The following is a 24,559-nucleotide window of genomic DNA, read 5'->3' on the forward strand; positions in this document are numbered from 1 at the left end:
GGCAATGGGCTGCATGAAGTGCAGAACCATTGGAATCGAGAGTGGACATAAGAAAACCATAAAACTGCTCAAATGTATGAAGTCCACAAGACAGCATTCAAGAAGTAGCATGATAAGAATGATAAAAACTTGGTAGCACATTGTACTTTGTAGGTACCATCCAGAAAAACACATGAGCTAAGTAAGTGTCAGGGATTGAAATGGTTCATGCTTTGAACATTGCTATGAGGGAGTTTTACCCATTATAGCAGAAACTGTATAAAGAAGCTAGAACTACAGAAGCCCGCCCCTCCTTGAAGATGCCTGACTGGAACTTTGGACTGTGAGTTAAGCTGCCCAGGTAAGATGAAGGGGACACTACTGTTTATTCATCTCAGGCTGAGGGAAAAGAATGCATCCACAAGAAAGCCAAACCCACCAGCTGCGTCAACAATCATCTCTCTCTGAGTTTGGGGTGGGGGAGACCACAGCCCACAGAGGTTTACACAGACTCCTCCTGCAACCGAGGGTGGGGGAAGAGGTCTCAAGTGCGTGGCATAACCTCTGCAGTGAGCACCCATCCTCCTTTACACGAATCAGCCCAGCTGTGAAACCCCCAACCCCACAGGCCATATCCACAGGAGATTCACCTCAGAGGCAACTGAGGAGTGTCATAATCCATCAAAGACCCCTGAAGGTGCTCCTCAGACTTATTCCTGAGGACTTGCACCACTGGACTGCACATGATGCAATGTGATGCAACAGATCTAGAGTCTGCTGCAAGAGACTGTAAAACTTCCCCCTGCTGAGGGGAGGTACCTGGGCATTCCCACCTGGCCTGAGAGCATATCTTAATTCATCAGATGCTATGCTTTTCAGGGGGACCTTCCCCACCAAAAGACCAGCTGAAGACAATCAATGGGGTGATGGTGGGATCCACAGAGTGGTGATATTTTCTTTATTCTGTCTCTGTCACTCTATTTCTGTCCCCCCCACCTCCTTTCTATTTCTTTCTATTTCTTTCTCTTCCTTTCTCTCTCTCTCTATCTCTCTTATATTCGCTATCAAATAAAATCCATACTATTTACTTTGACATATGGTCTTGTTTGTACCTTAATTCAGAAGCATTCAAATGCAGAAGTAATTCTAATAATTTTAAAACTGTGCTGTAACAATAAGTTGGAAACCTCTGCATATAAAGAAACCCCAGATACTCCATGATCACAAAATATCTATGGAATATGTATATGACACTATCCTAAAAAGACAAGTGTTATTCCTGAAAGGACTAGAAATTAAGAGTAGGCTAAGTTAACATCAGCTCCACAAATCTTGTTCAAATAAGAACAAGAGCTGAGAAAGGTTATGAGAATAAACAAAAAAACTGAAAGCATAAAAAGCACAAGCTGTCTTCCTAGTTATCCTCGTAGCTATTAAATCAGAGTGCTCTAAAAATACATCAATAAAGATTAATCATCAGAAAGGCTATCTAACAGTTGATACCAGATAGAAACTGGCAATGAATAAATCATGCAGTATCCAAACTACTGTTAGTCTTTCTACTTTCACCTTTTATCTTTAATATTTACTTCCTCTGGAAAGTCACTGGGAATATCCAATGTGTCCACTGAACTATTATAGAAACTTGACAGGAAAAAGATTTTATTCATTTCAGTTAATAGAAATCTTCCTACTGGAAGTGAACTTGAGAGAGAGGAACTTGAGTGCCTCTATAGATAAGGCATATTTATTTGCCTTCTTTTAGTGCAGGCAAGTAGCCATACAGATATAATCAGACCATTCTCTAGAGCAGATACTTGGAAGCTTCCTTATGCTTGGCAGGAAAGAAGGAAAAGCATTTCTGGAGTACATTGCCAGGGACAGGTATTTCTCAACTCCAGCAGTGTTAGCTTAACAAATATCTTTGTTTCAATTGTGCTTCAGTAGGATTTTAATAAGTAGGTTCTTTAGGGTATATCAGTGAAGATGTAACTTTGTGGCACAGAAAAGCCACTGAACATACTTTTCTAAATCTTCCTATGTGGAAATAAAATGTTTTACCCCTTGTCCTGCAGAGTCAGGAAGGCTAGTTTTCATGGTCCAGTGAAAAGATCCTTTCATGGTAGCTCTGACTGTATGCATAGGTAGTTGGAATATATATGTTAAGAACAAAAAAGGCACACTTAAAGCACAAATTCAAAAATTAAAATTTATTCACGGAAAGTATTTTCTGATTCAAATAAAGAGAGGTCTTAAAAATTATCACAAAGAGCACTAATAATCTGCTAATGTCATGATCAGAGGGAACACAGAAGTGCTAATGCAATTCCTAAACTGGCCGGCAGATGGGACATCTGTGAGCTCAGGTTTGCTAGAGGCTTAAGTGCCACACACTGTCCTGTGTTCCATCATGAACAGGACTGGGACAACAATCCTGTTACTGTATTTGTTTTACAAAATATTAGGCAGATGGACTCACAAGCAGCATCAGCTTTACCAGTGATACCCCTTCCGTGGTAAATGGAAGAGCATACAAATTTTTACTGGTTTACCCATGGTGTACTAAGTTTCCTCCACAGTTAAAACAGCACATCTTTCCATTCCACAGCCAACAGAACAAATGTCTGTTACATTTGTTCCATCAATGTAACATTGAATATCTTGATTAGGCAAGGATATATTCCTCAGGACCGGAATGTCAGAGAGCTCAACCTTCAGCAAGATGAACACATCCCCCTCTTCTGCCCTCATTAATGCTTCAGCCCCCAACTAATGGAACTTTTCTTGAAGAACATGTAACATGTTACAGCTCAAGTTGGTTCTAGGACTGCGTCATTCTCTGATCTTCCTTCCTCCCATGAGTGTTGCATATAGGTGAAGCCTTATAAAATAAGAACCTTGTGTACCCTCGTAAAATCATGGCTCAGGTCTTCTACTTTGGCTAAGTACAGCTAACAGCTAACCTAACAAGTTCCCGTGAGAAAGGAATATGCACCTGTAAAAATAGTCTTCTAACTGTGAGAATGATTCTGTATCCATGAAAAAAGAATGTAAACATTATTAGAAAGGAAAGTTTTGACAGACACGTACACTAGCAACTACTAACCAATGAACTGAATTGCCATAAGTAACTAACAAATTAGAATTAAACACAATCCATATATAAATATGAGCTTTGAAGAATAAAGATTGTCTGTTGTGGATGACTTGTGGTTCTCTACTGTGACACATGAGTTATGACATTCTCCTTCCACACACTCCTCCAAAACCCACATATCTCCACCAACTCTACATAGATATGTGGCAAGTCTCAGTGGTCTCCTCTGTCACTTGGTTGAGAAATGGAGCCAGCATAGGGAAGCAGCAAGAGAAAGGCCACTAACATTTTCAGTCTTCTATTCTTGCTGCTGGAGCTAACACAAACTGCAGCTGAGAGTCCAGAATTAGTGGAACTTTGAGGACACTGTATTGTGCTAGAACCAGTGCTTCACACCACTGCTACTGTCTGATACAGCATCACACACTTTCATTTAGAGTTGTGGTAGCGACTCAGTATCAGCACATGCTCTTTTTTTAGTACAGATCTCTTCTTGTGGCAGAAAAGGATGAAATCTTCAGTAAAGATAAGCTTTTTGATTGATATTTATAGATACTGAGCCCATTAGTGGGTGTAAGCAAACTTAGGAATGAAAAAAAACCCCCAGGAACCTGAAGTCAAGAAAAGCAATTTTAGAACCTAAGAAAGACATATTCAGTGGCAAGCAGCTAGTATTTCCTTTTTCAAAGACCGTAAATGCCTCTATATAGCAATAGGAAAGAAAATCATAGCATAAAACAGTAAAATGGAATAGATGTCTGAATCTCCAAAGACTAAGATATAAATATGGTTTGCTTTGAAAAATCGAGATGTTTTTCTAATTTAGATTAGAGAAATCTAAAAGTTTTTGTCCTTTGCCTCATTTTGTCTCTTTACAGAGGAGGGAAGTGAGCCTAACCCATTGGAGAAAATCTCATTGCCTTCCAGAGTAGAAGAACAAAGACCAATCAGTAATATGCTAAGGAAGCAAAGAGTGTGTTCATCCACTTAAAATAGCAAGTGTGACTCAGATTTAGTTCATTATTTCCTTGTCAGATTGGGAAACTCCTAATCAAATGTGAATGAAGGGGAGCTAAACTCCAAATGAAATAAGTTTGTATTGAAGAGGTAATGGGGAACAGAAACCTTGGAAAGAATTTAAATCACATGACACACGGAAGTTCATTTAGAATGGCAAACCTGACAAAAATACTACCTTAAAATTTATTTCTTTTGCCAGTTAATGGGGTGTAGTCTAGCTCTTTTCCTCCACAGACAGCTGGCCAAAGGAAACAGGCAAAAAATCCATATGAACATGTGTGCCAGCAGCATATACTTTCATATATTGGAATGAAAATAAAGTGTCTAGCTCAGTATTTTGTTCAAGGAGATCATCTGTGCTTAAGTGGTAACCTATCATTTGCAATGATATGTCACATGTAGTAGTGCCAGCTGCTGTGACATGAAACATGTGACACCTAGGTGACAAAACAGTTTATGGTCTATGGTGGAACCACCCTGTGTTCGAAGACTGGCACAGGAAAAGCGTCAAATGTGTGTAACATGTTAGCTAACTTTTTTATTATGTTCAAGACTGTTCTAGAAGTGAAAACAGTTTTGTGAACAACAAAAATACATGTAAGAGAGTTTTCTAATGATATTTCAAAGCTTTCTATGAATTCCTGCTGCTGAGGGAAGAAAATTGGTATTCACTATTGAGGTTGCTTTACTTCACACTGTGGCATCTTGCTAAAATGTATTAGTGTTCACAACACAGTTCTGTCATGGATATTACCCTAAATTTAGAAATAAACTCCAGGAAACTTTTTTGAATTATTTGTCTTACAACTGAACTTCACAATCTGATGCACTATAGCCAGTGTGCCTAATTACGATGATTTACCTTGGCAACTGTCATCCATGATGTTATCTGCTGAAAACTGTTATCTGCTTAAGACTATACGGTTGTGAGTCTTTAGTAATCTAATAAGAACAGGTTTGTGTGACCCTGTTCACCCCTCCTCCTTCATTCTCTCTAATTGAAGCTACACAATGCAAGTAGGAAAAATAAACTGAAAAATTCAGAGTCAAACACAAGCATATTTGATTGACAGTTGCTTGAAAAGAACATATTATACATTTTCCATAATTTATTCTAAAACTTCTAGCACCTGAAATATTAACAGGTTTAGAATTATATAACCACCAATTTTTAAATTATTAATTTATTGCAGAATCATCTAGATTGGAAAAGGCCTCTGAGATCATCAAGTCCAATCTCTGGCCAGACATCCCCTTGTCAACAAGATCATGGCACTGACTGTCACGTATGATTGGTTTGTTTGAACACATCCAAAGACGGAGGCTCCACCTCTTTCCTGGGCAGCCCATTCCTATGCTTGACAGCCCTTTCCGTGAAGAAATTATTCCTAAGGTCCAAACTGAACCTCCCTTGGTGGAGTTTGAGGCCATGTTCTCTCATCACAGGGAGAAAAGACTGACCCCCACCTGGCTACAACCTCTTTTCATGCAGTTGTAGAGATCAATAAGATCCTAAAATAAGAACCTCCTTTTCTCCAGGCTAAACAACCCCAGCTCTCTCAACACCTTCTCACAGGACTTATTCTCCAGACCCTTCCCCAGCCACATGCTCCAGTTCCTCAATGTCTTTCTTGTAGTGAAGGGCCCAAAACTGAACATAGGATTCAAAATGTGGCCTGACCAGTGCCCACTACCTGGGGACAATTACTTCCCCATTCCTGCTGGCCACACTTTTGCTGATAGAGGCCAGAATGCCACTGCCATTTTTGGCCTCTTGGGCACTGTCTGGCCCATGTACAGCTGCTGACCAGCAAGCCCGAGTCTTTTTCACCAGACACCTTTTCAACCACTTTCTCCCAAGTCTGCAGCACCACAAGGGCAGGTCCTGGTACTTGGCCTTGTTGAACTTCAATCCATCAATACAGCCTGTCCAGAGCCCCCTGCAGATCTTTCCTATTTACTAGCTGGTCAATATTCCCAAAAGTTTATCGAGTCTACTCAAAGTAAGCTGGCATACATTATATAGAAGAGCTTAACATGGGTGGCATGACTGTCTAACATGCATACATATGTCAAAAAGAAACAGACTGCAACAAACAACAGTCCAAGACATCTTCCTGCTCAGCCTGAGCATGAGTACTAGAAAACAAAGTTAATGCACCCTCTCTTTACCTTTATAAAGCTATAATAAATCTCTATAAAGAGGTATTTTGTTGGAAAGGATGAATAAATATAATTGCCTGGCAAAAGATTCACAATAGTACAGCCAGGATGAAAACAATCCCCCCTACTGGCTGGCCAATACCCTTACCTACAGATAGTTCCAAAAGTCAAATGGACTATTTCAACCCCCAAAATGTATGGTTCATCCCACACCTGTAACCCTCCCCTGAAACATCAGGTGTCTGTGACCCCATTGGCCCAAGTCTTGTTCTAGCCCACCTTGAAGCTCCCTGATAAGGGGTCTCTGAGGGGCCAGATGGTCTCTTGGAACTTCCACCCTCTCCTAGAGCATCCTCTCTACCCCTTGTCTCTCCCCTCCCCCATCCCCTCAGGCCTCGCCACGTGCTGCGTCTGGCAGCTCCAAGCAAGACCTTTCACCATCCCTAATAAACCTTATATCCTAAGAGCAGCCTTCAGAGATCTCTCATCTCCATTCATCAAAGCTGTCCTGGAGCACAGCGTTCCCTACAGTATTTAAATTTGTAAATCTATACATTTTTGATATTTTATGACATAAAATGGAATGGCTGATAAACAATTCAATTTACATATTTAATTTGCTTTTTTTTTTACACAGAATTAATAGAGTTAATTTTCTTCACAGTGGCTAGTAGGGTGCTATGCTTTGTATTTGTGCTGAAAACAGTGTTGATAATATAGGAATGTTTCAGTTATTGCTGATCAGAGTTTACTCAGAGCCAAGGGATTTTCTACCTCTCACACCATCCTGCCAGTAAGGAGGCATTTGCAGAAGCATCTGGGAGGGGACAGCGCCAGGACACCTGACCCCAACTAACCAAAGGGATTTTCCATAACATATGGAATCAGCATATAAGCTGGTGAAAAGAAGAGGAAGTGGGATGATGATATTCACAGTCTAGGAATTTGTCTTCTCAAGTGACCTTCACATGTGATGAAAGTCTGCTTTCCCAAGAACGGCTGAACACCAACCTGCCAGTGGGAAGCAGTGACTTAATTTCTTGTTTTGTTTTGCTTGCATGCACAGCTTCTGCTTTATTAAAGTGTCTTTATCTCACCTTTGTTCTTTTTCTCACCTTTGTTCTTTCTGTTCTCTCCTCCATGCCACTATGGAGAGAGAGAGAGGGAGGAGCTATGTGGTGCTTAGCTAAGCTTATGGTTACAACATTTACTAACATCAGAAAACTTTCAGGGGATGAAATAAAGTTCAACCAAATAATTATAGTAATGATCTAGCCTGTTCTTAAATGTGGTTATTTAAATGTTTTTACAGACTTTTCCTAAGTTTCATTTTGTAAAATAAAGGCACACAGCTAGAGTAATACAATTACAAGGCAAGTAAAATATATGAACTTTATATGATTTACAATTGTGTGTTTTTATTTTATGTTACCCATTTTACTATATGTTTCTACACTTTGGAGTTGCAAGTCTAGTAGCAAGGTGCATCTCTCTCTTATTCTACAGCTGTGCAGTCCTAAGTTGAGGTGTCCTCTTGTAACTGCGCCCAAAGAAAAACATCTTGTGTGTAACAAAGAATTCAAGATGGAAGGGTTGGACTATCCTTGGACGTGCCTGTTACTTTTAAGGATTACTAGCTGTAGGTTAAAGGGTTAGATTACAAGCCTCACTTTTACCTGGCCAAAGTCAGATAAAAGGAGTCCTGGTGGTATGCCAAGCAGTGTAGCTTCTTGCACTAACTGGATTCAGATGAGACGTTTATTCTGCAAACCAAGAGGCACAATAGATCACTAAAATTAAAACACATTTATTTGTTTGCTATACCTTTCCTTGCAGGAGGTCACAAGCAACTCCTAATGATTTCAGGTTGAAGATGAAGCCTTCCACCTGGAGTTTTTCATTTTATCTGAGTAGCCCTCAGTTTTATTATTTGCTCTTTGAAGGACAGACGCATGCATGATTATTGCAGGACTGGAGACTAACAGGTGCTGGTCAGTAGAAATCTTCTGGGCAATTATTGCTGTGTGGGAGAGAGAAATATCTCTTTTTACCAGAGAAAAGTGGAAGATAGACCAGGGATGCCATGTATTTTTTTTCTGTGTAAGGATCTAAGTGGACAAATGGGGCAAACAAAGTAGACATCAAGAAAATTTCTAATCTCTGATTTGGCTAAGAGACACTAGCGGTCAGCCTGCGCAAATGGGCCTGAAGTCCAGTAGTTCAAACTGACAGCCTGAAATTGCAACACTCCTTATTTCCTGTTTTGCCTGATCTTAGTAGAGAACAAACTGATTTTTGAAGATAGAATTTTCTGTGTAAGATTGTAATTTGATGTTGGAATAGATACAATTTTAAGCTGCCCTGTAACATAGAACATAGTGGTAATATTGTACAGGCTCATGCTACTAGCTAAATTTAATCCATCTATGTTTTTCAAAGATCACACTGGCTAGCTTTTGTAGAGAATCAAGTGTCATCACACACCCTACACTTTCAGTAGTGTAGGGTGTGTGTAGCAAAATCAGTATCACTTCCCTGCTGCACACTAGATAATTTGACAAGAATATGGTTTTGTGTCCACACATGATGCATGTGGAATTTTTGCTGCAGGGTGATTTGCTAATGCATTCTGCAAGTATGAACAGTTATGGAGACAAGGTCTGCATTAATGATAAATGTTATATATTCTTCTGCACTGAAAAAAAATATGCAAGATTCTGAGAATAAAAAGTATGGGAAATGAGAGGAGAACCTGATAAGCATATTGTCAGGCACCCTAAAAATTACTTCTGTTGGGGCTGTGCAAATAACTAATTCCATAGTTTGGTTTCTGAATTGAAAGGCTAAAAACCTCAGCAAACTGTTATCCACTACCAAAACAAAATCCAACATGATTTGCTTTATTCAAAGTTAATGTAATTTTTTCCCTTTCTTCATAAGGGATTGAAATTAAACACAACAGACAAAACCACTGGAGGGTTTCTGTAGGAGTCATCTTTTTACTCAGATATACAAGAGGCAGTACGCTCATCCAAAATGAGAAATGTCTAGATCAAATTGTTTTAAAGGGGAATCTGAATGCAGCAGAGAATTTGAAAGCAAGGCAACCCAAACACTAGTTCAAAGTATTGTGCAGTGAGAGTCATGGTATCTTTTGTTGATACCTTTTCCATTTCTATGAATACTTATTAATAAAATCTCTGACTCCGTGGTGACCCAGCTACTACATGCAACATTAAGGACACTGCCCAGAATTGCAGAAGACACTTGGAATGCAGATACATATGCATACAGATATTTGCACACATAATTCAGCATTGCATAAGGAAAATTTAGCTAGCTGCACATTGTCTGGTAAACATGTATGGAGTAACTGCACACCATCACCAAAGTTCTAGTCTGTCTCCCAGAACCAGCATTACTACAGTTTTGAACAATACTTTAGCAAATCTGATTAGTCTACCTGGAGTGGCAGTCTTGTGGTCCTGAAGCTAGAAACAGAGCTGGCTGTCTCAGCCCCATGCTTCCTAATTCCCAGCCATTTTTGAGTGCTTCTTTCAGTTTCTTATATTAAATAGATTAAAATTTCATGCAGTGTAGTGAAGTACACAACTATTTATTGAAAGACAGGTGCCACCAATAAATACATTTCTCCAGTCCCAAAGGTTTGAAAAACTATATTTGATTTCACAGTTAGTTTTTAAGATAGCAATTCCCCCGTTCTGTATACTTTGCTACTTTCCAGTTGATTTTCCACTGTCAATTCTAATTGTGAGGAAGTACAAAAGTAACATTTAGAAGGGAAGGAAAGATCTAAACAAATGGCTTGAAAGAAAGCTTTATTTTGCAAACATACTTGTATGTACTTATGAAATTAAATAATATTTAAGATATTGAATATATTTAAGGTAGTTTTGTGGGCTTTGAAGGTTTGCATGAAGTCAAATATTTTCCTGGCCTGCCTTATATAAAAGCAACAGGCACTTTTCATATCAACCTGTGCTACAAGTGCATTTCACCAAGGAAAATTATGTGTATTATCCCCAAATTTAGTGCATGAATATGCATTAAAATATTCGTATTAGCAGGGCAAGGAGGGAATGTGATTGACAACAGGTCTTCAGCTTGGAAAGAGAGATGAGGAGAGTTATGAAAGCCTACAGTGTTGTGAGTGGCACAGAACAGGTTACAGTAGGATGACTATAAATGTCACAAAACAAGAGCTGAAAAGCACAAAATCAATTAATCAGATAACAAGTCTATGACAAATAAAAGGAATTTGTTTTACACAGTGCATACTTAGGATATTAATTAGTACCCAGTTAGAGTGATGACCACAAAACTGTGGGGACAACAAAACTATAAAGATGCTGAAAGAGACACTTGTAAAATGAGAGTCTACAGGTCTTTAAAGACAGTGGTGCAGTTGCTTTTCAAATTAAGATGGCCTCAGAAGAACAATTATATCTCTTCCTTGGAGCACAGCTCCACTTCAGGAGCTACTACACCTGAAATCAATACATGGTGAGCCACATCTTCCTTACTTATATCCCCTTTTAGTCAGATGGCAATCATTTCCATAAGAAGCAGACTCTTTCTGTGTTGAATACATCCCCCATTCCCCATCCCTATTTGCTCCTTTCTTTCTTACTTGAGAAGGGGTGAAGTACTGCTGGAAGAACAGCTGGGGTGTCTTAAGACCAGGAGTCCTTCAGGGAGCTGAGTGACAATGCTTTTTTTGTTGTATGGACAGAGGATGATCTGGAATTAAGGAAGTGGATACAGAGAGATGGTGCAGTGGGAGTGAGGGGAAGTGCTCACATGCTCTTACTGAGCATGAATAGAAAAAGCAAAATTCCAGGGAAAGGGACCCACCTCACAATAATTAATTATTCTTAGCTGTTTGCTCCGCAGAGGATGACTTGCTGCTGAGATTTATAGATAACAAGAGAAAAAGCTTATCCCAAGTGGATGATTGTAACTATTTGCTCATTATCTAAACTTGATTCTTGGCCTTCGCTTTTGGTGGAATTGTAATCTAACATTTAGCAATGCAACAAATGGATGATGCTGCCATGAAGGCCTGTTATTAATTGTGACCGCAGATAATAGATAAGAGGGTAAGCATTACAATGAATTTTAAAATAAACAGAATCTGTCTGCTCCCTTTTTCCCCAGCTACACTTTCAAGGCTGTTTGCATGATTCCAAAAATGTGCCAACAGAAGATATTTACTCTTGCTCACAAAAATAGTTTTATCAAAATTATCCTGTAGGGTTTTTACTACAAATACATCCCATGAGGAAAATTCACTATAAGTAGGACACAGAGGAAGAAATCTCACTTACATCTTCATCTATGGTGTCTGTCTCACACAGTCAACACTTTAACTCCAGAAAGCTGTGTCTGTTCAAAAGTCAAGACCATGGTCTTTCCTTCCCAGTAAGAGACTTGCACAGAAATATCAGGGACTAATTTTACCATTTTGGGTCACAATTCTCAGTGTTAAAGGGCTATGTTTTCTAGGGCAGAGCATTTGGATGAGACAAGAAAGTCTGATGAAAACATTCAGTCCTTTTTAACATGTAAAACTGATACTTCAGAGAACAAAAATACAGGACTGATCATAAAAATTGAACTAGGTCAGCAGCAGTTCTTCTCCTCTCATAACACTCTTGAGTGCTGCCAGCTGGAAACTCAGAGTATGTTATGCCACAACAATAGTAGAATAATTTTGTAGCCTGTAATTATGTCTTAATTCTCACTCTGGTTCTAGAGCTATGCTAATATAGTGTGCGAACAGCCACAGAAAGTATTTTGGTGTACTTGTGGCAGCTAATTAGCATATTTCACAATTACACTGAGTTTTACACTGCAATGCATTAAATTAATTTCACAAGTGTAAGAGAAAAGTTTATTCTCTTCCCTGACCTGTACACTGCATTGGAAAAACATTTGCAGGAATATTTAGGTATACTATCAACAATAATGGCATTTATGTGTAATGTTATTGCTTTTGTTGTGTTTCTATATACGTGGATAATATATAAAATAAGACAGGTTGCTAATGTGTTAACAAGAGAAACACAAAAAATCCATTTTGTTCTCATGCTGGATCCCAGAAGTAGGTTTTCAAAGACAGGAATGGCAGGCTTGTTTAAATCCCATGGAAATTCACTTATGGCACCTTTATGCCTTTAAAAATCTACAGCTTTGGATTACAAAATAACAGAATTAAATCTAAAGGCTTTGATTCTAATACCATTTTTACACAGCCAGAAAAGACATGCAGTACTCAAAGAGATGTCTACTTATTACAGAGTATGTTCAGCTCACAAACAACATATTCACTTAATTCATAACAGAAAATACTTATAGACTTGTGTTACTCCACACATAGGAATATACTTGCTAAAGAAATTGCACGAGAGGCAGTAAAATTGTGTGAGGTACACAAGATTTGAGGACTCTGCCATTTTGTTTGGTGTAAGAAACCACCACGCCACAGAGGTATTCCAGTGTCACTCTGTATTATCACCTGTACAGAAAGAAAAACTAGTCCAAACATTACACACCAACAGATCATAGCAGGTTTAAGCTATGACAGGTTTAAGCTATAAAAGACAAAGATTGTTGTCTTTTTCCCAAGCTGGAAATGGAACTTGAGATAATTTTAGTAAGGAGGTAATATAAAAGGTGAACTTTATTTGAAGGCCTTCAGAGGCAGTTTTGGAAAGATATCCACAAAAGCCCATCCCTCCCCAGAGGTAAGTACATTTTTATAGGTTCAGAAAATTATCATAATTGATAAAAAACACAAATTAGGAGGACAAGTGGGGATGCAATTCCCCTCCTGGTCCAAGCCCCTTTTCTGGAGTGCTCCCTTCAGCACTAGCTGTACTCTGTTCATGAGATATATCTCGAAGAGTGGTTCTGAACTTTGGTTCCCAGGAAGAACCAAGATAGCATGGAGCCTTTTACCCCCCAGGGCTTGGAGCTCTGGAATTTGTTTTGTCTTTCTGCTTCAGGAAAGGCCATGGAAAAGTACTGAGAAAACTAGCTACTAATACAATAGGTGACAGAGCTACAAATATATGTGCGAAGAATACAAAGAAGATATAGAAGAAAAAAAAGGGACAACCCAAATTGCATCAAGATCTGTGAGTAACAGCAGTAAGGTCTGCAATAAAGCATTTTCTTTGTCTATTGTTTCCAAATATGTTTGGAAGGCTGACTGATAAAACTGTATGAAATAAACTATCAAATAACTGAGGTGACTTTTGAGAAGAGCTATTGATTGCTATCACAGTTATTCTTATTATTACTTGTACAAAAATATATTAATTCTTGTTATCAATTATACTTATTCAGTCTCCAGTGCAGCCTCTTGTGCCCAAAATGTTGACTTTTCTTATCAGTATCATGAAGGCAAATAGGTTATATAACACTCAGTGAGAAGAAAGGTATTTACAGTGCATCTAACAGGCACCCAAAAACATACATACAGATAAATAACCACAATTTTATATTGCAAAAGTATATTGGCTTTACCTCAGCCCTAAAACAGATCCCTTCTGGCACTGGAGCTGACAGTAGCTGTGGAGTCAGCCTGTACCTTCTCTGAGCTCTGCAGATGAAGAGTGAAGAGTGTGCAACCTCTGGGGAGGAAGACCTGAAGCAGATGGGGGAAGGCAGAACTTCCCATGTAATGGAAATGCACACATGCCCTAGCATACAATTGGCAACAATGTCCTCATGTTGTTGACATAACTACAGCCATCTCAGGAGAAACAGAGAAAAATAAATAAGGCTTAGAAACTGACCTGTTTTTCATTTTCATCCTCCAGTCTCAGCCTGTCCTCAATGCAGTTCCTGGCCTGAAGGAATGCCTTCCTCTGAGCCCTTTCTGTCAAAATCCTCACAAAGACCCCATACAAATTTACAATGACAAAAAGGATTGCATTGGCCACAAGCTGTAAGAAAGAAAGAAAAATAAATTAATATTTTAAAATACAGATTTTTATTTTACACTTTTGCTCATCAAAGATATATTAAAAAAAACTTGTTAAAAACTGTGCTGTGTTAGCCACATCACTGATGGGTATTCACTTTCTGCAGTGAAATAATTACAGCAGCTACCACCAATCTGGACAAGCAATCTTACATAATACAGAATTTTGCATCTGCTGGAGTTAATTTCTTTTAGCTTGTCATTTTCATTCATCATCATTTCTTTCATCAGCCCATTGGCAGATCTGTCCATAGAATAAGGAGAGCAATATCATCAGTATTTGTTCAAATATACCCTGAAAACTAAATCTGAATTTTCTTGTGCCTTTGTAAAAACATTATTGTCCCTTTTGTAATAGTGGAGAAGACAGGGACTGATGAACCTGTGACTGCAAAAGATGTGTGCCTAGGTATCCCTAGGTATCTTTGATATTTTATCATTTGCATTTGGAAAATCTATTTCTCTTCCCCTATTCACTGTTAGCAACCATTCTGTACTATTTGAGAAATCATCCAAAATATCATTGATGCTATCCTGCAGCAGATCTCTCAGAAGGTGCTGAGTCCTTTCAGATGATGGCCCTTAGCACAACCCAAGGCCCACCACTATGCAATAATCAGCAACCATGAATTACTTTGGAAGTACTTCTATAAACAGTGTTTTTGTGAAGGACACAAAAATGACTCAGCTGCCTTTCTGGGTTTTTAGATGTTTTAATAATGTGTGATAAAGTTACTTAAGTAACATAAATAAATGAACAGTGGTTTGTACACAACCTTCCTATCAAAAGGAATTCTGTCCAAGTTTCTCACCACATCTCTGAAACATGTCTTCAGTATATAATTTCTGCAATGCAATGTGTATTTCGTTAAGAGGAAGTAATGCCTTTTTTGCCAGTGTCTTTTCAGTGTCAGTATCTTTATATACCAAGAGCCTACAACGTCATGATAAGAATTCATGGGATTCACAAATTCCCAAAAATCAGAAATAAGCTGGCATTTAAATTGGCCAAGAGTAAGCAAAATAAGAGCAAAGAAAGACATTACAGCAAGGAACACAATTCATGTTAAGTTCCTGTGCACCTAAACGAGTTGAAAAAGACTGTATAACTGACATTTGTTTCCTACTTCAAGGTATACATTTCAAGGTAATGCACCTCTACTGTTGCATGATCTACCAGCATAAATTGGAGAGGAGACCAATTCTTTTGTTTGCACAGTATAATGAGTCAAAGTGTGCCAACAATATAATCAAATTTTAAGAAAAATAAGACCACTGATATTGTTGTAGAGAATGCTTCCTAACAAGACAAGGATTGAAGGCATTATGGTAAGTCAATATAGTAAACAAAGATCCAATATGATGCCTCTGATGTTTTTGGAGAGAGTTTAGGAAATGCTCCACTCTGCAAAAATAAGAAGCAGGAAATTTCTGATGTGCAGAACTAAACATAATAAACATCCTACATCTGAATAGTGGGAAGAATTGAAAGACTCATTCTGAGTCAGTTTTATATACCTTCATGGATTCACAAGTCTTTTAACTTTTACCTTCAAACCTGGTTGTTATTAGTTAACAGGATATCAACAACAAATTCCCTGCAAACATTTTCACCAACACAAAATCCAAAGATAATCTGTCACAATAAAAGGAGCTTTGCTTACCCTTAGTGCTACTTTTCCCCTCAGCTATCAAAAAAGAAACAATTATCTTCCAATAGCTATAAGCAGTGAAGAATATTATAGGTTCTGCCCGAGAATGGCAAAATGCAGGTTCATCTGCATTCAGATGAATTTTAACCTCATAGTCACATATACCACTTACTTACATGCTACTTCAGATGACAATACAGATAGTAAAACCTTGAAGATGAAATGCATATCATGAAATGCATAATGAGCATATTATTTCACTATATAGGCTGAGTATAAACAGTCTGCAATTCCCATTCTGCTTTATTTTGCTTGATCACAGAGAACTGTTTGAGGTATATCAATTTTTTTATCACAAGTTAATACTTAGTAAAATGAAATGACTGTAGAAATTCCAATGGAATCCTATTTTTGGAGACATAAATATGACCACACTCACCTTATCCTTGCATTTTGTCATGTCAAAGTGTAGTGACAACAGTGTATTTTAAAGCTAATTCTTCAAGTGCAATGGTATAAAAATAGAAAGGATTTTTAAAGGTTGTATTCAAAGACAGTGAAGAGAGCCCATAAAATGAACAGAGCTGACAGATACAGACAGTGCAACTACTTGACCCTGCCCATATACAAAACAGCTGGTAATAACACACGGTGAATAGCTATCTTTTTGTGCTGATACCAGAGTGATTCAAGACATAAATAATTACCTCTACAGACAATAAAAAAAAAGTCAACTCAGTTTCTGGATTTCAACTAGAAGCAGTCAAAGACCATATATTCTAACAATCTGCCAATTGTTCTGGGTCTGTCATCATGATTTCACGCAAGCAACAGTGATCACCTAGTCTAGGGGTAACCAGTAGGTGGGTTCCTGCTACTTTCAGGCTCAGCAGGGTAAGTAATTTTCTGATATGCTTTGAACAGTTTAAGATAAAACAGGGGCTTAGCTGTCAGCTCTGGCCTGCAGGGAATCAGTAAAGTGATAAAGCAAGTAAAAGATTAATAGATTTCAAAATGTGAGAAAGGAAAGTAGGGCAGATTGTCTCCTGAGGTAAGAGTTACTTTCCTCCACAACCAGTTTCTACTTAATTACTATTTTTCCCCCAATTGCAACAAAATACTAGTCTTTCTCTCTATGCTTCTCAAATGTGTGCCATTTTCCAGTCCTTTCATTTTAATATGTACCTCTACCTACACACATATATACATATACATATACATATACATATACATATACATATACATATACATATTACATTATGTCCCATAATTCCAGGAAAGATTCTGAGACTTGCTGTTAAAACTAAGGAACATTGAAAAGGTACTAAGGCATTCAGAACTGCTGAAATGTCAAGGATTTTCATTTTAGGTCATTCCTACATTATTTACCATACTACCACTTAGTGCTCTTCAGGTTTCAACATCACTTTCTATTTATAGAAATACCAAAAAACTATTTTACTTGATGCAACACAAAATGGTTCAAAGATAATTTTATGCTGCAAACTTTAAAACAATGTTATTCTTTCAATCCATAATGAGATTACAGGTCAGCCAGAATACAACAAGGTTATCAGACTCATGAAAGCATGTTTCCAAAAATTTTTTGTCACTGTCAGTGAATCCTGTATCATGCATTCTGCCTATTGCAGTATTTCAGTATCAACATTCTGAGCTTTAAGATTCTCTAGTCCTTAGTCAGTTACATTCCCTGCCAGCAGATGAATTCTGGCATGGTTACTTGTGTGAGAGTGTTATCAAAGGCAGACTTCAAATACAGCTAATCCTTATGGGTTGCCTAGAGGCTGGAACCTCCAGCAGCTGTTACAACCAAATGCCAGTCTCTCTCTACTATTTATTTCTCCAGTGCATTTTTTGGGTCTCAACTTACTTTTGGAAGGGAACTTGAACTGTGCAATACAGCAAAACCCATCAAGGGGTTAGCAAATAATTCTGGCAGTAGACATAGGTAACACACATATGCGTATACAGAGTTTGAGGAGTTTAATTAAATATCTCCTTTTTATCCCCCAGATTCCTCTTCCTCTTCTTGAGTTTCCCACAGAATTAGCTGAGAGACTCTTTGAAGAGTCTTTTGAAACTTTTTTAGTTATTCTCTCCTTTTTCTTTCAAAGCAAGAATGCTCATGTGGGCTTTCATGGATGCACTCGCTCTTTCTCAAATAAATGGTGAAAAAATATTCTACATATTGTTATTTTCTTTTTGAGAGGACTCTGTTTACTCAGCAGACATTCTGTTCTCAGGTTAAGAGTTGCATAGTAGATAGTTCAAAATTAAAGCTGGTTTTCACTGCAGAGTAGCTTTCTGTTTATACTACAAAATTATCTCAGAAAAATGTGGCTGTTTCCAAAAGTTGTAAGTGACTTCTGGATCACAGAAAACCTTTTACAAAGCGGTATTCATATGGGTGGTTACTGAAGTGCCCAAATAATCATAGGCTAAATAATAAAAAAGGAAACTTTAAGAGACTCCCCTCAGAATTTCATTGCACTTTCTAAAAGGTGGACTTGTGGTGTAAGTAGGACTTCAATAGCTACCACTCCTACAATTATAATTTAGTAGCTAATATCAGTATTTCATTTATTCTCAGAAGCATGAGTTCTCATGAAACTCATGAAGTAGAGTGGAACATGTAGGAGATATGGCCAGCATTTCCATATGAACATCAAAATTTGCAGGAAAAGGAAAGATCTATGCAATTCCTGTATATCTTAATCCTTAGATATTTGATTAGATATTTCCAGTTTTTCCATTAATTGAATTTTACTTCAAGTGATTTCTGTGCCACTATTGTTGCTCCTGTTAGGCTAATATAATATTTACTCATTCTGTCAAAATACTTTGAGATACAGCAATACAATGCACTATTTTAAAATATGAATGTCTATTGTGAGGAATGTCTCTAAAGAAAGAGTCATGAACAGCTTACAAAAATGAGTTAGCACTTCTATCACTAAAACCCTTCAAAAGCAAGACAAGACTGTGCTCTTTATGAAAATTGTTGGTATCATGAACAAGAGTTTAAACAAAAAATAGTTTCTTCTGTTATGGAAAATACTACCATTAGAACAGTGCTTTATTTACTGTACAGTGCTATACTGTACAGAGGAGAATGCACAACCAGGTCTTGATTCTGACATGGTGTTGTTAAGTTTAGAAATTAATTTAGTCAACTCACTTTGAAACATTTTGAGCATGTTTAATTACTAAATCTGCTCCCTCTGACTGCTGAAGTAGTGTAAGAAAGGAAAGAGAACTTTTTAGTTTGTGACAGTTTCCAAAAACGAACACCCTCCAACCAGAGAAAGCAGCTAAACAATTTTTCTCCAAATAAATGCATTTCCATTTTGAATAAACATCCCTCTATTTTTTTGGTAAAGTTTTGGTTCCAGCTGGCTTATGTCATATGCTAAAGAAATGCTGTTGTACTGTGCTATTCACATGGTTTCTGCATTCATTTGTAACCTTCTGAATCTACAGCATACTCTAAAAGGAGATTAGTGAATAGTTCTTTCAGTGACAGTGAATGCAGGTGTAGTGCAGGTGTCTCTGCTGAGGAAAAGACAGTAGCACTGGGATGTCTTTAACCATACAAGTAAAGAGAAATTATTATGATATGAAGGATGCTAAGTACACTAACCACAGCCAGTTTTTCTGACATGTACAAACACAATATGTAATTGCAGAAATCTGCTTTGTGTCTCCCCATTTGTTTGCATACCTGTTTGACCAAAGTAAAAGACACAATTTAAAAAAAATATTTTAAATACATGCCATACACATTTGTAAAAAAGTTCCCTCTACAAAAGCAGAGTCACTGAAAGCCATCAAACACACCAGTCTTAAAAATTTCACTTATTTCATCGTTCTCCAAAAAATATGCCCTTTAAGCTTGGAAGCAAGCTCTAGGAGAAAAGTTATAGTGCACCTCTCTCCTACATTATAGACTGTTGTCTGTTTATCTTGCCCAAAGCATTTACCTCTAAGATTAGGTAGCAGAGACTTATGATGGAATAGCAGAAGTAGAGTTGATTGAATCATAAATTTTGAATCCTAAATCTTACGCAGCACTGAAACTTAAAAAAAAAAAAATTATAAATGTAACCATGATTACATATATTTATTTTAATGAAGTTGCAAAATGGCAGCTTTCTCCTCATCAATACCCTCACTCAAGCATATGACGTGAATCTATGACATTAATTTTGGCCTCTTTTTTGAGATTCTTAAATTCTGTGCCTTTCTTAGGGAATTCTGAAAGGAACACACAATTCCATCATTTATACCTTTCCCAAAAGCAATAAATTAAATCTTTGTTTTGATGTATCAAGACTTCTGAGTTTGGGTTGAGGATTTTCTTGTTGTTTTTTGTTGGTTTGGGATTTTTTTTTTGTTTTGTTTTCATTTGGTTGGGTTTTTCTGTTTATTTTTGGGTTTTTTTGTGGCTTGCTGTTTTTTGGGAGGTTGTTTTGTTTTGTTATTTTCTTGTTAGAAAGACAGAAAGCAGAACTTATGCACAAGAACTTTTATTATTTTCTGCTTTTTTTAATGAAGAAAGAAAGCTGTTTTTTAGGGAATTTGAAAAATACCATACAAAAGACTTACAGGTAACCTATAATAGAGCACTGCTATATGAAATTTTAGATAAAAGGAATAAAGAACTGGATGGTAAATACAGGCTGAAATACCTTTAAGCATAACTTCTAAATTATTTCAAACTTTTCCAAATAATGAATGATCTCATAAAAGCTGTACTTCTGGGGAGAAAAAAAAGGCCAAAGCACACAGCAATATTCTTTTACAAACGGCTGGAAAAATTGCAACAGTACTGTTTGAAACTTCCCAATGATAAGTACTGGGCTGTTGCACTTCAGATATTAAAAAAAAAATTAAATGGTATTTGTCTCCACCTGGTCCCTGTTTTTTACATCTAATGAGTGCCTAGTGATACACGTGTGTTATTGACATTATGTGAACGATATTAGTTATTTCTTTTGGTCTCATATTTGTATGAACAAACCCAACTGATGTTAATATGAACAGTCTTCCCATATATCAAACTAGAACTTCAGCTAGATAACTGGAGGTTACTTCTAGATAAAGCAAAAACTCTCCAAAGTCCACAGAAGTGGGACTATTCAGAAGAGAAAATCTGAAGAATATTACCTCTGAGGGAAAAAAAATTTCTTAGTCATCCATATTACTTTCTGGGTATACAGGAAAACTAGCATTCCACAGTTTTTCAGTATATGAGAGGCTATGAATGCCTCTCAGAGAAGATATGACAGATGTGATACCTCAGATACAGCTTTTTCTTGCTCTTATTGTGTACTGCACTCCAGAGTGTGTAACAGGTTCACAGAACAGCACATACCTTAAACACAATAATATGGTCTCAGTCACTTCCATCTATGGAAAGACGACACAATGAGCTACTCAAAAAAACCCAAAATATTCTTACTAATGCCTTATGTGTCACATCCCATGTATTTCTTAGTTCTGGGAAGATACAGGCAAATATTACCAACATGGTTTAGGAATGGTATTGCTCAATTTAGTGTTCGTGCCAAAACACTCCAAACCATGAAAAAATACTCCAAGCCATGTGCAAGTTCTCTCACTCCCTCCTTCCCGTCCCTGTCCCTGTTTTCCTGCAGCAGCTGGAGAGGAGAATTGGAAGGACAAAAAGCAAAGATCATTGGAGAAGATAAGAACAATTTACCAGGAACAGCAATTTAATAAACAAGGTAACAGCAGCAATATCACTGACAGAGTGCAGAGGAGAGGCAAATGATTCACACACAATTGTTCACCACCAGGAATACCCTGAGCATGGGAATACTCCTGCCCCTGGAAATGATGGGAGGTGATATAGGATAACCTCTGGGTCACAGCCATGCCTCTTGTGGCTACTGCCAACGTTAACCCTTTCCTAGCTGGAACAAGGGCAGTTACTTATATTTCTTTCCTGATTTAGCTGTTGCATTCTTTTGCAGTGTATTTTAAGCCATCATAGAACAAATAAGCCCCCAGCTCTTCAGTATACTGAGAGCATACTAGTATACACTTCTGTACACTGGGAAGTTTGCTATGGGTTTGGGGTTTTTGGATATTGCAATTGCTCCTAAGCATGATGAATAGCTTCTGTCTCTCACAAAATACTTGTAATATGTTGCCAAAGCCATTTAAAAGAATTTCTATAGAAATTGTGGCCAATATTTTTATTTATTTATACATGCACAGAGTCCAGGTCATCAGCCTCTGAAGTTATTCTGTATCAACCCGAATTCTCAGCTTTCTACTTGTTTCTTATTAGTTAGTATAATGCTATGTTTTGCTATTAGAGCATAATGCAGCAGTCTGTTGTCCAAAATTTATTTGCATTTGCTATATGGAATACATGGTTCCTTTCCCCCATAAGAATCAACCTATCCTTTTTTTAAGCTGCAGTAACTAAATACATCAAGTTTGTGGGAATATACAATCCAAGCTAGTTTAAAGCCTTTAGTGGTACCATAGTTGCTAGGTGACCAGACATTCAGATCTTAAGTGAAGTTTTTTTGCATTTGAGTCCTGTGCATGGTCACAAAACAGCAGGTAGTGGCCTCAGTTTGGTGCCTAGCTGCTGCAGACAGGAAGCATTTAATAGAGTACAGGTCTTAGACTACAGATGCAGAACGAGGCCATAGTTTCAGTTCAGCAAGGGCAGAACATTTTCAGATTGTGCCTGTAACAACCCAAAGTGGAAGACTACCCAGTCTTAGTGAGACAGCCTCTTTCCAGGCCTCCCTGCCATGCACCCTGTGCAGCCCATTCTCTGCCACACTTGGAGTGAACTCATTGATGCCTTATGCTGCTGTGGCATGATCTGGTTACACACATAAAATATACAATGTCCCCCTTGTAGGGTCTGGCTTTCTGAAGAGTGACGGTTATGTCTTGAGCCCCTGTATGTTCTGACAGCTGGAACACACTTCCAGCATTTCATTTAGGCCCTCTCAGTCAGCAGCTTTAGTTTAGTTTTCAAAGTATTTTCTATGAAAACTCTAAAGTGCTATGTGAAGTTTTGCCAATAAACGTTGCTATCTTTTGTTTAAATGAAAGAGACAGGTAAAGATCACAGAATGCTATTCTTTGAATTCTGACCAGGATGACTTTCTGGTTTGGTTTTCTTGGGCTTCTATAGCTATCAAAATACTCAGAAACTCACCCCAACTTTCATTTCATTTCCTCCTGCTTAAAAATTCTCTGGTGGGTCTCTTTTCTGCTTTGAATATTTTTTTTAGTTCTGGATAGCTTAAGGTTGTCTATAAATTACGATTGTACGATCTTAAGAGAAATGCCCGCCAGTGATAGAGCTGATGAGAAAACATGGGTTTTCTGAGTCTGAGCTCTGCTCTCTAGTGATCAAGCTTGGACTTTTCAAGCCTAGGAACTGTGCTGCTGGGGATGAAATACTATCCCCAGGTTTACTCTGCGTACTTCACAGCCACTGAACCATCTATCTGGTACTGAAATGGTGTTCTGTGCTGTACACAGGCTATTTCCAAAGAGGAGTTGAATTTTGCAACTGCAAAGTTGGGTGCATAAAACCTGGAAATGCAACATCAATCCCTAAAACCTCTAAGTGCCCTTTTTGCTTTTAGCTTCATGGTATTTTTTCAAGGTCCAGGAGACAGCCATGGGTACAATCAAGTCCCCAAGCCAGTGTGTGTCAGTTAGGTATGATTACAGACATATCGTAGATGAGAAAATAAACACAGATTCAACTCAAGAAGCTGTCCAAACATTATGCTGTAATGGAGCCATCATCAGGAAATTATGCTGAAATACATTACTTATGATCCGATATAACAAATTTAAGTAATTTTTGTGACCCAAGCAATGTCAGGTACACAGTTCCATATCAAGTATGGAACTTCACATTTATTTAATGCTGCTAAAAAAAAGTTTGTTCCCAAAATGTCCAGAAGTATACAGAAGTCTTCTAACAAATTACCTTGAAATTAAATTGAATCACTAAACTGTGAGGAGTTGGTTCTCTCTCACTGGTGAAACACCTGGTCCTTTACCAGATGGAGGTAAAGTGAGGAAAAAGTGCATGTCCTGTTTCCCTAGCTGTCTGCGCACTGTTAAAATGAAAACACAACTGCATCAGTACTAAACTGATGTCAGTCAGTTTCCCCTTGCACCAAAAAGATTGCCTGCTAGACCTGACAACTGTCGTCTTGTCTCACTTTTTTTTGGTCTCCATGCAGACATTTGATGCAGTTGGTGAATGATGTCACTTCTGGTCAGTTGTCCTGAAAAATGAAAGTGTTTGCCTTGAGAAAATCATGTTCTATTACACAGAGCCCAGTTACTTTTCTCCCCATTGTGCTTTACAACTTGCAAGAGCTGTCTTTATAGATAATGAGATTTTGACTCTGCAGGGTCATTTAAGCTACAGTATCTTCTGTCAGTGTCGGCATTTGAGAGTTTTAATACTGTCAGAGTTGTACAGGAGCTGCTTAAGAAAAGATGGATAATGTTAGCCACCTTCTTGTTCAACTTTGAAAATTATTTCTGCGATATAGACATATAGAATATGTCACTAAGAAATTGATTAAATAAGAG

General features: G+C 37.8%; 1 protein-coding gene across 1 annotated transcript in view; it reads right to left on the bottom strand.

Moving 5' to 3' along the window:
- The window catches only part of ADCY1 (adenylate cyclase 1), a 184,934-nt gene that overhangs the window by 119,816 nt on the left and 40,559 nt on the right, over positions 1-24,559 (bottom strand). The window contains exon 2 of the mRNA XM_085571600.1: positions 14,083-14,232. Within this exon, the coding sequence (XP_085427726.1) occupies positions 14,083-14,232 (150 nt within the window). The remainder of the gene's footprint in view (positions 1-14,082; positions 14,233-24,559) is intronic.

The sequence above is a fragment of the Lonchura striata genome, chromosome 2 (assembly GCF_050655825.1).
Source record: "Lonchura striata isolate lonStrDom1 chromosome 2, ASM5065582v1, whole genome shotgun sequence".
In the NCBI taxonomy this organism is placed as follows: Eukaryota; Metazoa; Chordata; class Aves; order Passeriformes; family Estrildidae; genus Lonchura; species Lonchura striata.